The sequence below is a fragment of the Mus pahari genome, chromosome 8 (assembly GCF_900095145.1).
Source record: "Mus pahari chromosome 8, PAHARI_EIJ_v1.1, whole genome shotgun sequence".
NCBI classification, from domain to species: Eukaryota; Metazoa; Chordata; class Mammalia; order Rodentia; family Muridae; genus Mus; species Mus pahari.
In genome coordinates this window covers 36226229-36240641 of record NC_034597.1, presented here as the reverse complement: position 1 = coordinate 36240641, position 14413 = coordinate 36226229, and the positions used below count along the sequence as shown (strand labels likewise).

General features: G+C 37.2%; 1 protein-coding gene across 1 annotated transcript in view; it reads right to left on the bottom strand.

Annotated features, from left to right (window-relative positions):
• Positions 1 to 419: 419 nt before the first annotated feature.
• The window catches only part of Psmc6 (proteasome 26S subunit, ATPase 6), a 21778-nt gene continuing 7784 nt past the window's right edge, over positions 420 to 14413 (bottom strand). The window contains exons 7-14 of the mRNA XM_021203034.1: positions 13389 to 13476; positions 9671 to 9732; positions 9466 to 9589; positions 8895 to 8956; positions 6766 to 6886; positions 6562 to 6642; positions 3546 to 3617; positions 420 to 1542 (exon numbers count right to left, since the gene is read on the bottom strand). Coding sequence (XP_021058693.1) covers positions 1424 to 1542; positions 3546 to 3617; positions 6562 to 6642; positions 6766 to 6886; positions 8895 to 8956; positions 9466 to 9589; positions 9671 to 9732; positions 13389 to 13476 — 729 coding nt within the window. The 3' untranslated portion in view covers positions 420 to 1423. The remainder of the gene's footprint in view (positions 1543 to 3545; positions 3618 to 6561; positions 6643 to 6765; positions 6887 to 8894; positions 8957 to 9465; positions 9590 to 9670; positions 9733 to 13388; positions 13477 to 14413) is intronic.

The following is a 14413-nucleotide window of genomic DNA, read 5'->3' as shown; positions in this document are numbered from 1 at the left end:
TGAGGCTGGCCTAACCCACACAATAAGTGTCCCAGGCCAGTCAGGGGTACATAGTGAGACCCTCTCTCAAAAAGAAAGGGGAAGCAGGACAGTGGTGGCACACCCCTTTAATTTCAGCACTTAGGAGGCAGAGGCCAGCCTGGTCTACAGAGCGAGTTCCAGGACAGTCCAGTCAGGGTTACATAGAAAAACCCTGTCTCGAAAAAAACAAAAAAAAACAAAAAAAGAAAGAAAGAAAGAAAGAAAGAAAGAAAGAAAAGAAAAGAGAGAGAGAGAGAGAAAAGAAAGAAAGAAAGAAAGAAAGAAAGAAAGAAAGAAAGAAAGAAAGAAAAGAAAAGAAAAGAAAAGAAAAGAAAAGAAAAGAAAAGAAAAGAAAAGAATTACATACCTAGCTGGATCATTTATGGTTAGTCCTTTGGTATTTATGAAACTGAAGTTTGATGTCTTTATTTAAACAAGAATTAACTATAAATAATCTCAATTCTTAGACATTGACAATTTCCTTATACAACTTTTGATTGCCACATGAAATTAGAATTGTGTACAGGTAACAGAACTTTTGTTTTGAACATTTAACATTCCATAGAGTAGACAATCTCAGCCTGGTATTTACTGGAAGATATTTATAGAATCCATTGATGAACCTAAGAAATAATAGTTCTCTAGAAATCACATATATGTAAAATTATATGTCCACGAACAGACTTTTCCTGGATCCAGACCACAAAAGGGAATTATTTTTTCACATAAACCAAATTAACTGTAAGTATTATTTCCAGTCATAATCTTTAAAAAGTTAAAATTATCAAATACCTAACTGCAATAGATAAAGAAAATTCCTTGGAAGACACAAGTACATGTATATACTCCATACCCCCACACTCTATGATATATACAAGAAGACATTCTTGTGGACTCTGAGTACTGCTTAAAAATAAAATTCAAAGCACTATTTTAATTTTCAACTTCATCCAAGCTTTCAAATCATATACTTACTGATCCAAAAAGATATGAATAAATGTGCTTTTAGAAAAGACAAGAGTATGTATAGGACAACTTAAACAGATTTTATTGCTTTTTTTTTTTTAGGATGAGGAAAACAAAATATAAAATAAGTCATAAGAAACGCTCTCCTCTACTATCTCAAATCATTTTGAATGTTGTACAAAATGCTCACAAAGAAAATACGAGAAGCTTCAGGATGTCTTTCGTAAATTCTGCTGCAGTAAATGCAACATTAACAAACATATAACTTTCTTCTGTACCAATTTTAAAAGAATTACTGAATTACATACTATTATGTTGCTTATACATGTTTATTCACTTTTAATGAGATCATTGCCAATACATACATTATTTTCCTTAACTTTATTTTTACATTAAGCCAATGTCTGTCATGCAGCAACCAAACCCTTCTGGTAAATCACACAGGTTTATAGTCCAGCTTGGACTCCAGCTTCTTGGAGTCAGCCACTTTTCTGACTGCTTTCATGAAGTCTTCCTGAACTACAAAATCATGATCGGCACGAATTGCAAACATACCTGTAGAAAACAAAAGAATTTGCTGCTTATCATATGTGCAATGCAGTTCCATCAGTAAGACAGCTAAGCTGGGACAGTGGCACATACCTGTAAGTAAGCTCAGCACTTAGCAGACTGCAAAGGACTGCAAGTTCAAGACCAGCCTAACATGTCAAGACCTCATCTCAAAAGAAAAGGTGAAAGAAAACTAAGTAATCTTATCTCTATGGAGGAAATGTAAAGAGATACACACTTACTACTTCTGAGCCAGTAATGCTACTTCATACATTTTCTTAAGTAGAGTGAGCATTGTTTTTGAAATAAGAAGATACCACAATTATCTGAATATTTAAATCTGGACTGTGTAGTACTTAATAAAATTAATATTCATTTAATAAAAATACTGGTAGTATTAGGTGGTGGTACTTAAAAAAAACCCAGAACTATCAAGACCTACACATTCTTGGCTGAAGTTTCTTAATAGCATATGCAACGACTCCCCAAAAGAACAAAACATCTGGGCCAGGCTATTCATCTATGTAGTGGAACAGGTAGGATGTTTGCTTAACATATGCAAGATCTTGGGTTTGATATCAAGCAATTCAAAACTAAACAACACAACCATCTTGCAGTAACTTTAATAATGATTACCTGTCATAAGCAAGGCTTAAGGTTGGGGAATACAGCTGTCAGGAGTATTGCCTAGATTATAAACACTTGTTCAATCATCTGTACTGCGTACTATAAGCCTAAAATCCCAGCACTTGGGAGGGAGAGGCAGGATAACCACTATACACTGTATATTTCAAAAAGTTAGAAAAAATGATTCTAGGTGTTTTCATAGTGAAGGGATGGTTATGTATGAGAAGACAGGTAATCTCTAAGAAAGGAAAGCTCCAAGTCAGGTATGCAACACAGACCTTGGACCCACACATAAATGGCACTCACTCTAGATGAAATATAAACAGTTACAGGTTATAGTAAGAGAGAGAGAGAGAGAGAGAGAGAGAGAGAGAGAGAGAGAGAGAGACTGACTGACTCTCTTCAGTGGTGTAGACACAGGAAAAGGGTCCATACTTCTCTAAGCATCCATACTTAAAATCAATGGATCAGGGACTGGAGAGATGGCTGCTCCTCCACAGGACCTGAGTTTAATCTGATCTAAGTATTCTATAATATATATATGTATACAAAAGTATGGTTGCCATTAATGTGAGATTTCCTTCAAAGTTTTTCAATGTGAGAAAAACAAAAAGCACCTATCAAAATTTGACAGCATCAGCTTTAAAATCACAGTACTGCCTTTTGACTTTAGCTTTTCCTGAAAGTCGTCCTTGATAATTATGTGGTCTGATAGATTTTGGAATGTGATAAATTACTCTAGATACTTCAAGTTGTATGTTAGCTGACTTATTCATGATGACATAGTAATTACAAAGACTACTGCAGACATGCCTTGGGTCTGAATATTCTGAATGAAAAATAAATGACTTCAACCTAGCATTGTTTCCAAGTCACTTGTTACCAAAAATAAAACTAGTATCAAGAAATTCAGAATTTTATTTTAAAACTTCATTTTAAACAAATTCCAGGACCTTAGACTTTTAGAGCAAATCTTTCAAATACTGGTCTCATGGGACTTGTCCACTCTAGTTCTAGCCACAGTGTACCAAACAGTCCTGCAATCAGGCTTCCCAGAACATGCCTGTGGGCATGAGAAAGTCCTTCAGAGATCACATTCCCAAGAGCCAACTTCATTGGGGAGTGGGGGGAGGGTAGCTGGTAAATCAGTGTTGTAGGCTTGCATGTCCAGCCATACAACATTCAATGGCATTCTGTACGTTTCCCTAAAATCAAAGTCAGCTACTAAGTGGTGCATCCTCCCTTGCATTGTTCTGTTCTACTTCTTGAAATCAAGTCTCAAATGCAAACCAAAAAACAGAAATCCTGACAAAGTGCAGCTCTGCTTTTAGATAAGCTTAGAACATTGTTATTGATGGTAAAAATATACTTTTTATTCTCACCTGCTTCAGTACAAACATTTCTCAGGTCTGCCCCATTAAAGCCATCTGAAAGCTTTACAATTGCTTCATAATCTGTTTAGAAAAAAAAAAAATAACAGAAATCAGCTAGATAACAATAAATATTCAATATTAATTTTTGCCCATAGAGAAAATTTAAATGGACTAGTTCATTTTTAATTTGATCAGCATTACCCATGCTACTATTTTACAGCATTAACAACTAAACTTGCTGCAAAGTAACTAGAATCAGGAAAACATACTTTTGAATTTTCAACCAAAATTTCATCAAAATTTGTAGGTGCCTGCTTTTAAGCTGTAAAAACACATGGAAGTAAGTACAAAGCTGTGACTTGTTAAACCTGCTGCACCCCTGTAATCAACCCCAAGATTTGGGAGGGTGGCAAAGCTCCAAGTCAGGTATGCAACACAGACCTTGGACCCACACATAAATGGCACTCTTGATGACATATAAACAGTTACAGGTTATAGTAGGAGAGAGACACTTTCTTCAGTGGTGTAGCTACAGGAAAAGGGTCCATACTTCTCTAAGCATGTACACTTAAACTCAATGGATCAGGGACTGGAGAGATGGCTGCTACTCCACAGGACCTGAATTTGATTCCCAGCACCCACAAGTCTCTTAACTCCAGTTCCAGGGGCTCCAACTCTCTCTTCTGGTTTTTAGGAGTACATAATAAAATTTAACAAAACCCACAAAACTCACTCAGTGGCAAAATAAAATATATAATTAGAATTTGGGAAGAGGAAGAAATCAGATGCATGGGAGGGGGACAAGAGAAAGAAATGGGGTGAATATGGCCAAATACAAAATACACATGCATGTACACACACACATGGCATAATGAAGCTCAGTATTGTTTATAGTATATTCTAACAAAAATTCTAAGGACTAGGGGTACGGCTCAGTAGTAGAGTGCATGCTATGCATTTCCAAAGTCCTGAGTTCAATCACTCCACCACAACATAAAAAAGCCATGCAACAAAAAACAAAATAATTTGGGGACCGGGGAGATGGTTTAGCAGTTAAAAGCACTTGCTGCCCTTGCAGAGGACTGAGGTTTGGTTCCCAGTACCCATGGTGTGGCTAACAACTGTCTAACTCTGAGACAGATGTGGCAAACAGACATACACTTAGGCACATACAAGTACACATAAAATATCTAAGTATATAAACAGGAACAACAGGTGGAATGTACTTTTGTCATGCAAGGCAAATGTAAAATATACTGAAGGTAGAGATTTTATCAAAACAGAACCTTTAAATGATATAGCAAGCATTTATTAGCTTTCTGATTTTCTTTGCAAATTTCAAGTTGTATGGGGTCTGGAATAACAATAGTGAAGTCTTTCTCCTCACAAAGTAGACATGGCTTGAAGAACTACAGCTCTGTGCTAGCTATGAATGTGACAGAGATAGTGAGAGGAACAGAAGAGCACAGGCTACTAAAACTATACCTTTGTTGGCAATAAAGAACTGGTTGGTCTCTATACAGGGACTCCTTAGTCAGCACATAATCATGTTCATGTCACTAACCTTCTAAGAGCAGGGATTCCAAGGATATCATAGTTATCTAGCATCTTGGGAGAGCTCAGTATTTGTAGAAAATACATATAACACTCCCCCCTTTTTAAAAAGGATTTATATATTTAATTTATTATAAATAAGAACACTATAGCTATCTTCAGACACACCAGAAGAGGGCATCAGATCTCATTTCAGATGGCTGTGAGCCAACGTGTGGTTGCTGAGATTTGAACTCAGGACCTCTGAAAGAACAGTCAGTGCTCTTAACCACTGAGCCATCTCTCTAGCCCTAGATCAATCTTTCCAGCTTAAAAATCCTCATAGGGACAATGAATTAAATTGTAATAGTCAACCATTTGTAGCTATTTAGAACCATCAAGTTCTAAAGAGTTTTCCTTTGTTGTTTTTTTTTTTTATTGAGACAAGGTCTTACTATGTAGTCCTGGCTGGCTAGAAGTTCTATGTAGACCCAGCTGACCTCAAATTCTCAGAGATCCTTCTGCTTTTGCCTCCAGGGAGCTAGGATTGAAGTTGTGTGACATTATACCAGCTCTAAGAAATTCTTGTTTTAGTAGTAATAGTGACTGAACCTCAAGCAACCTAGACAAGCAATCTGCCACTGTGCTACTTTCCAGACCATTCTAAAGCTGTCAAGCAATTATACTAGATTCCCTTAGTACACAACTCAACAAGCATTTTGTGTAAAAGGAGAAAAAATAAAGCCTGCAGAGCAAAACTACTTCACTCTACTGCTGTGGTGGGAAGGCAGCCATAACAGCATGCAAAGGAACAATACAGATAAGTTTCTACATAACTTTTAAAAAGAAAACAGCCAAGTAGAACTCATCTTATAAGCCATGTTTTGCTACATTCAGCCCTCACTTACATATGCACTTTATAATATTTTAAATTTTTATTTTAAACTTATTTTAGTTTTTTTGAGACAGGGTTTCTCTGTGTAGCCCTGGCTATCCCAGAACTCACTTTGTAGACCAGGCTGGCCATTAATTAAAAGATCTGCCTGTCTCTGTCTCTTGAGGGTAGGCGCCACCACCCCCTAGCTAAACATATTTATTTTTATGTGTCTGGGTGTTTGTATGTGTACCATGTGTATGCAGTGCCCTCTGAAGCCAGAAGGTGTTGGATCTCTTCAGACTGGAGATACAGCTGGTTATGAACCATCATGTAGGTGCTGGGAAATAAATCCAGAACCTCTAGGAAAGCAACCAGAGCTCTTAACTGCTGAACGATCTCTCCAGCACACACATGTAACTATTTTATATTTTTTCTGCTGCCCTCTGGTTTGTAGCAATACCTCCCTCCTTCACACTTTATTCTTCTGAGAAGATAAAAGCATTCAGTAGAGTCCATAAACTCCTATGCTACCTGGGAAGCTGTCGGCAGCAGCATCCTGTTGTGCTGCGCTTCATTTACCCGATGCATACTCGAATAAACAGTCTACTTTCTTACCTATTTCACCATGCTTTGTAATAGGGCCTGCGTGGATTTTCAATATATCTAATCTTGCTTGTTCATTTGGTAAATCGATATCTGAAAACAGAGAGAAATTATTTTGTATTCCAGTTGATAGTTTAATAGAGTAGAAAGAGGTTAGGTAAAAAGATAAAATTGACAGAGAGAAAAACAGAGCAGATAAAGAAAAGAGTAACTCACGTATTTTTCTATCTAATCTTCCTGGGCGCAGCAAAGCAGGATCCAGTGTATCTGGTCTGTTTGTAGCCATGATCATTTTAACTCTATGCAGAGTATCAAATCCATCCATTTGATTTAGTAACTACATAAAAAATTAGAGACAGACTTTACCAAACACATGCATTTTTGTGCACATATAAACAAAGTTTAACAAAATAAAAATTATTAAAAGATAACTAGCTGACTGATGATGTCTGCTAGTTAATGATATATATATATATATATATATATATATATATATTATCAGTTATATGAATACACTTATAATTGTGTTGCTCTAAAACACCTCTTATAGTTTTGGCTTTTGTTTTAAGACAGAGTCTCATGTACCTTAGGCTAGGTTTATTTGATTTTTTTAATGCTCAGTGGTGTTTTTTGTGTATGTGTCTATGTGAGGGTGTCATAAGCCCTGGAAGTTAGAGAGAGCTGTTTAACTGTCATGTGGATGCTAAGAATTGAACCTGGGTTCTTTGGAAGAACCAGTGCTCTTAACTGCTGAGCTATCTCTCCAGCCACAAGACTTTATATTTTAAATTTAAAATACTGTATACAGAGACAGTCCTAAGTTCATGGTCAGACTGGTCTATGTAGAAGTTCCAAGCTATGCAGAAGATAGCCTGTCTAAAAGCACAAAACTGCTCATCCTCTGCCTAGGTCTGTATAATCTGTTTAAAAAAAAAAAAAAAATCGATTTTCAAACACTACAATAAAAAAAAAAAAAATTAAAATCAAATGCCCTGTGCTGCCTGGTTTCCATTTGCAGCAAATGGGATCTTGCGTTATGTACCCTCTTCACTTCATCACCTACCTGCTCAATCATTAAAACTAGTTTACTATATATCATTGCACGGGGCTGAGAGTAGAGGGGAGACTGAGATCTTCTGGAGAGGAGATGCACTACAGTCGTGACCTCACAGTGGCTGTGATTACCTGATCCCCACACAATTGGTGGGCTTAAGAGGAGTTGCTGACTGATGACTGCGGGAACACAGGGAGCAACTCTTCTTCAAGGGTATGGCCCCTAGTAGGTTGCTAATTCAAGCAGGAAACACTACTTGGACTCAGTGAGTTATTAAAAAGAAAGACCATGAAGGTGGGATGGTGTTGGGGGTGTTAGGAGTGAGAGTGAGGAGGTAGAGTAGATGTGAAGACACACTGTATGTATGCATACATGTATGTATGCATGAAATTATCAAAGAGTAAAAAATATTTTTTAAAAATTCTATTTTAGCTGTCATAGTCTTAGTAATAAAGATCAAAGAGTGGTTTTCAGAGTAGCCACAAACATAATGCAACTCATTTACTGCTGAAAGTCTTAATGTATGTTACTCACACCTTTACCAAACCAGCACAATCAAATGCTTAACAATAATTTATACATCTGAATAGCTGATCTATTTAAAAAACTATCAAATAGAACAATTTTACCAAATAGAATTTTCTATATCTTTTTTCCAGTATCCATTTTTCTCACTTTACCTCTTTATATGAAAACATTAAAACTAACCATATGTTTTAATTCACATTTACACACATAAGTCAGTTTATGTTTTTTACAGAGATACCCAGGTACCTAACAAACAATAACTGCTTGTTCCTGTCTACCTGGTATCCACTGATCAACCTTTTCCTGTCTTTCCCTGTTCTTTAGTGAGTACCTTCCTTCTTTTGTGTATGTGTATAGATATAATATGTATGTGTGGGGTCCTTCTGGAGACTACCAGCAGAAGGACATTGGTGTACTTTGCCTCTCTGCATTATTCTCTGGAAATGGAGTCTCTCACTAAACCTGAAGCTCCATTGGCAATAAGCAAGCCTAAGTATCTCTAGTCTCTAACTTCATCATGCTGGCCTTATAGATGCACGACTGCCAAGAAAAGTTTTACCTCAGCCCATCATACTTGCAAAGCAATCACTCTTTCCCACTGAGCCATCTTCCCAAACTCCACAGTAATCGTTTTTCTTATTAGGGATTATGGTACAAGAATGTGTTCATTCCTGGCAACATCTCAAACACTTTCACCTTCAAATATGCATTTAGTTTTTTATTAATAAGTTTTTCTTTATAAATCCTCTTTACCAAATATTACCTCCATTAAAGTTCTCTGAATCTCTCTGTCAGCTGATGTTCCCTCAGAAAACCGACGGCCACCTAAAGTAGTAGATTTGGAAATATATAGACGTTATTCTTTTTTGTTCCGTGCCCATCATTTAATAAAACAGAATGCAATACTAGCTGGTGTTAAAAATACTAGGTAAGCCGGGCAGTGGTGGCGCATGCCTTTAATCCCAGCACTTGGGAGGCAGAGGCAGGTGTTTTTCTGAGTTCGAGGGCAGCCTGGTCTACAGAGTAAGTTCCTAGACAGCCAGGGTTACTACACAAAGAAACCCTGTCTCGAAAAACCAAAAAGAAAAAAAAAGACAAAGAACTGATTTTGGAGTATTTCTCATTCTGTAATGCTCCAGGTTATTCACTAAAACTGGCCATAATAAGCTCTGAGAAGTCCTATTCAGGCAGGTGGTACTCTGAGGATGCCCACTCGCTGTGGTACCTACTGCAGACAAATCAGAGCTACTGGTCAGGCAGGATGTTCTTTCAGGTTTTTAAACAACTTCTAATAAAAAGTATTTAAGATAAAATTGAAAAGGTTTCATTCTTACCAATAGCATCTATTTCATCCATAAAAATGATGCATGGCTGGTGGTCCCTGGCATAATTAAACATTTCTCTAATCAAACGAGCACTTTCACCAATGTACTTGTCTACAATAGAACTAGATACAACCTGTTTAAAAGAAAAATAGTAATACAAATTAGACAAATCAAAGAAATTTCATTTAAAAAAATATAAAAGAATTTCTCTTACCTTTAGGAAGTTGCAGTCCAGCTGGCTGGCAACAGCTCGTGCCAAGAGTGTTTTCCCAGTGCCTAGAAATATCAAATGAGGTTGGCTTCAAAGCAGAACCATTTGTTTGTTTGTTTGTTTTTTTCAAGACAGAGTTTCTTTGTATAGCCCTGGCTGTCCTGGAACTCACTCTGTAGACCAGGCTGGCCTCGAACTCAGAAATCCGCCTGCCTCCGCCTCCTGAGTGCTGGGATTAAAGGCGTGCGCCACCACACCCGGCTGCAGAACCATTTTTAAAAGCCTTACAACTCTTGGAGCTGGGGAGATGGTTTAGTACTTAAGAATGCTTGCTGTTCTTCCCAGGACAAGAGTTCAGTCAGTCCCTAGCACCTCTAAAGGCATCTTATAATCACATGTAACTCCAGTTACAAGTGATCCAAGAACCTCCCACATATGTCATTCACCTGCACATATACACACAACCAACCAATAACATAATCGTATTGGTAGTGAATTTTCTAAAACCTAAGCTAAATCCTACATAAAATTTTTATTTAAAATTCTAAAGTAATTTACTTGCAATAATTAAATTTTTAACTTTAGGGCTGGAGAGATGGCTCATCGGTTAAGAGCACTGACTGTTCTTCCAGGAGTTCTGAGTTCAATTCCCAGCAACCACATGGTGGCTCACAACCATCTGTAGTGGGATCTGATGCCCCCTTCTGATATGTCTGAAGACAGCAATTATATATTCAAATATATAACAAATAAGTTAATCTTTAAAAATATTTTCCCCATCCTTCCTGATTTAAATTAGTAAATAACTATAACATTAAAACGGTGACATTATTATATGTATACATTCTAGAATGATTAAACCACGCTAATTTACATATCGATTAACTCATATGGTTATTACTTTGTGGTGAAAACCAAGTCTTCTTTCATCAATTGGAAATACTTAACACACCAACAGCTAATTTTTTTGTTTTTTTCTGTGACCATAACCCATCCCTTTTCCCACAGCCCCTCTTAAACAAACCATTCTCTGTAAGTTCAACTTTCTAAAATCCCACACACAAGTGAGATCATGTGGTATCTTCTGTCTTTGTGTGCCTGCTCACTTCCCTTAGTGTCATCCCTGCAGGATTGATCCATGTGGACACAAAGGACAGAAGTGACTTCTCTGTGAAGACTCAGCCATATTCTACTGTGTGCATACATATACCACATTTTCTTTACCCTTTCCTAAGTTGATGGATACTAAGATTTTCTTATCTTGGCCACTGTAAAGAGCACTACAATAAACATGGAGGTGCCAACATCTCTTCAACATACTGATTTCAGCTGCCTTGCATGAATACACACATACACCCCACACTCCCCCTCAATTGCTAAGGTCTTTAGTACTTTCATTAATTTTCTGAAGAACTCCAAACTGTTTTCTAAAATGGCTACATCAACTTACATTCCTATCAGCAATATAGTTTCTCTTCTCTCCATCTTTGCCAATGCCTGGTTTCATTACATTCATTCACTCTTTTCTTGATAACAGCCATTCTAACAGGTGTGAGACAATTATCTCATCTTGTAATTTACTCTTACAATATGGGCTATAGCCAGGCGTGGTGGCACACGCCTTTAATCCCAGCACTCGGGAGGCAGAGGCAGGTGGATTTCTGAGTTCAAGGCCAGCCTGGGCTACAGAGTGAGTTCCAGGACAGCCAGGGCTATACAGAGAAACCCTGTCTCAAAAAGCCAAAAAAAAAAAAAAAAAAAAAAGTTTAAACAATATGGGCTATATACATTGAACAGATCTTTAAAAAATTATGTATATAGGTGTTTTGTATACATGTACATCTGCACCCCAGAAGAGGGTATTGGATCCCCTGGGACTATAGTTATGCTTGGTTGTGAGTCATTGTGTGGGTGCTACAAATTGAACTCATGACCTCTGGAAGAAGAGCCAGTGCTCTTAACTGCTAAGCCATCTCTCTAGCTCATGAACAGATTTTTTTAACTGTACATGATATCTTTAGCAACAATCATTAGTCATTTGGAAACTAGAGGGTCAGTGAATTATGCAATTTCCTTAAATATTGACATTTTCCACTATGAAATATTCAAAATCATCTACTGGTATCACTATACATCTCATCAGGAAAGTCTTCTAGAATTAAAGCTGTCAAATTCACTGGGTCTAGTAAACATTTTTCAAAAATTCTAATTTTCATGTTGGAGAGATGGTCCAACAGTTAAGAGCAATAGCTGCTCTTCCCAAGTTCAATCCCCAGCACCCAGATGGTACTTCACAACCATCTGTAACTCTAGTATTAGGGGATCTGACACACTCTCTGGCCTCTTTGGGCACCCAGTGGCACACATGTGGTACACAGACACACATGTAGGTATGTCAACTTGATACAAGCTAGAGTCATTTGATAAGAAGGAGCCTCAACTGAGAAAATGCCTCCAACTGGGTAAGTCTGTGGTGCATTTTCTTAGTGGTTGATATGGGAGGGTCTAGCCTGTTACTGGAAGCGCCAGTCTTGGTCTGGTGGTCCTGAGTGTTATAAGAAGGCAGGCTACAGCCGGGCCTGGTGGCGCAGGCCTTTAATCCCAGCACTCGGGAGGCAGAGGCAGGCGGATTTCTGAGTTCGAGGCCAGCCTGGTCTACCAAGTGAGTTCCAGGACAGCCAGAGCTATACAGTGAAACCCTGTCTCGAAAAACCAAAAAAAAAAAAAAAAGGCAGGCTACATTAGCCATGATGGGAAAGTCAGTAAGTAGCATTCCTCCATGGTCTCTATCACTCCTGCCTTCAGATTCCTGCTGTTTGAGTCCCTTCCTTGATTTTCCTCTACAATGGAGTATAACATTAGAGCCAAAAGCTGAAATAAACCCTTTCTTTGATTATGGTCATGTTTTTTAGCACAGCAATAGAAACCCTAACTAAGACACACATATTCATAAAAATAAGTTGTTTTTAAAAGTTCTAATTTTACTTGCCATCTCAAATTTTATGACTACTAATAGTCTGTACTACTTATTTCACTTGTTCTAGAAAAACTATAAACTAAATAACCAATTGCCAGACTGAATAACCAATTATCTAATCACCAGAAAGCAACAATCTGAGTCACCACAGACTGCAAATTGTCCTTTTAAGTAAAATCTATCCCACGTGTAGTCTCCCACTCAATGACGGCATGAATGCTTTGCCTGCGCACACTATACTTTTCAGCATGCAATCGTACAGAAGTACTTTCTGTCCTTGCTTCCATTTCATCACAAAAAACAGTTCTTAAGAATGAAATTTTAATAAAATTTATCACTTTTACCCCTTTACTAGCAACATTCAAAGTGAAACTGGCATTTTTGCCAACACTGCAAGTATGTGGTGGTCAAGAACAGTGATTACCAGCATTGTTGATGCCAGTGTTGAGCAACTTTACAATGCCTTTTTATCATTAATAGATGCCAAATAATAGATTAGTTTGATGCCATTAAAGTTTCTCAGGGACATCCGTTTCTATGAAATGAACTTTAAGGATTATGGTATATAGAATTACATGGACTGGGACAAGGCATAGAAGGACTCCACATGCCTGACGGAAGAGCAGATGTCAACCTTTACTCTCAATAGAGTGGAAACTGGGATTGCCTATATTAAAGTCCTGTCTTACTACTTTTTAATTCCTTCATCTACTCCTTTTCTGAAGGAAATAATCTAATACCAACCTGGTGGTCCATAGAGCAAACAGCCTTTTGGAGGTATTATTCCTACACGCTGGAATAATTCTGGATTTGTAAGAGGCAATTCTATTACCTGGAAAAGAAGGTGCATGTTTCTTAAACAGTAGAAAATTTTAATATATTTTAAAATACTTAAAGTTTAGTAATACCATGTTATAATCTCTGAGAGAACTACACTTTCACGCTATACAAAATGACTTAAATATTGTTTGTATTTCAAGTGGAAATCTCTTAAAAACAAAAATTAAAACATAGTGGTTGTTTTTAGCAAGCTACATATTAGATTGTACACATGTATATACTTTGTAAAAATGTATTAGAATTACATATTTAAAAATATGTACATTCGGGGGCTGGTGAGATGGCTCAGCGGGTAAGAGCACCCGACTGCTCTTCCAAAGGTGCAGAGTTCAAATCCCAGCAACCACATGGTGCCTCACAACCATCCTTAACAAGATCTGACTCCCTCTTATGGAGTATCTGAAGACAGCTACAGTGTACTTATATATAATAAATAAATAAATCTTTAAAAGAAAATCTGTACGTTCATATCAGGTGCATATTTCACCTCAATAAAAATTACAGTATAAAGAAACAGAGAAGCCGGGCCCACTGGCAAACATCTGCAATCCATGCTACTAAGGAGGCCAATGCAGGGTGACAGCAAGCTCGGTCCAGAGTAGGTAATTTACCAAGATGTGTCTCAAAAGACAAAGTGAACAAGAACGAGTGCAGCTCAGGAATGGAGCACCTGCCTGGCATGTGAAGTCCTAAGTTGAATACCCAGTATTACAAAATGATCACAATCAGCAAAGAATAAAAAGGATCTATAATAATTTACAGAATACAATGCAAAATAGTCACAAATCAAGGAATGTTTCTGATGTCATAATTGGTTACTATCACAAAAGACATAAAAATTTCCTCTGTTAGCAGTATGTCACAGCTTTTTTTAAAAAGTTTTTATTTTTTACTCTAATTCAGAGAATTAAAAAAAAAAAAAAAAAAAA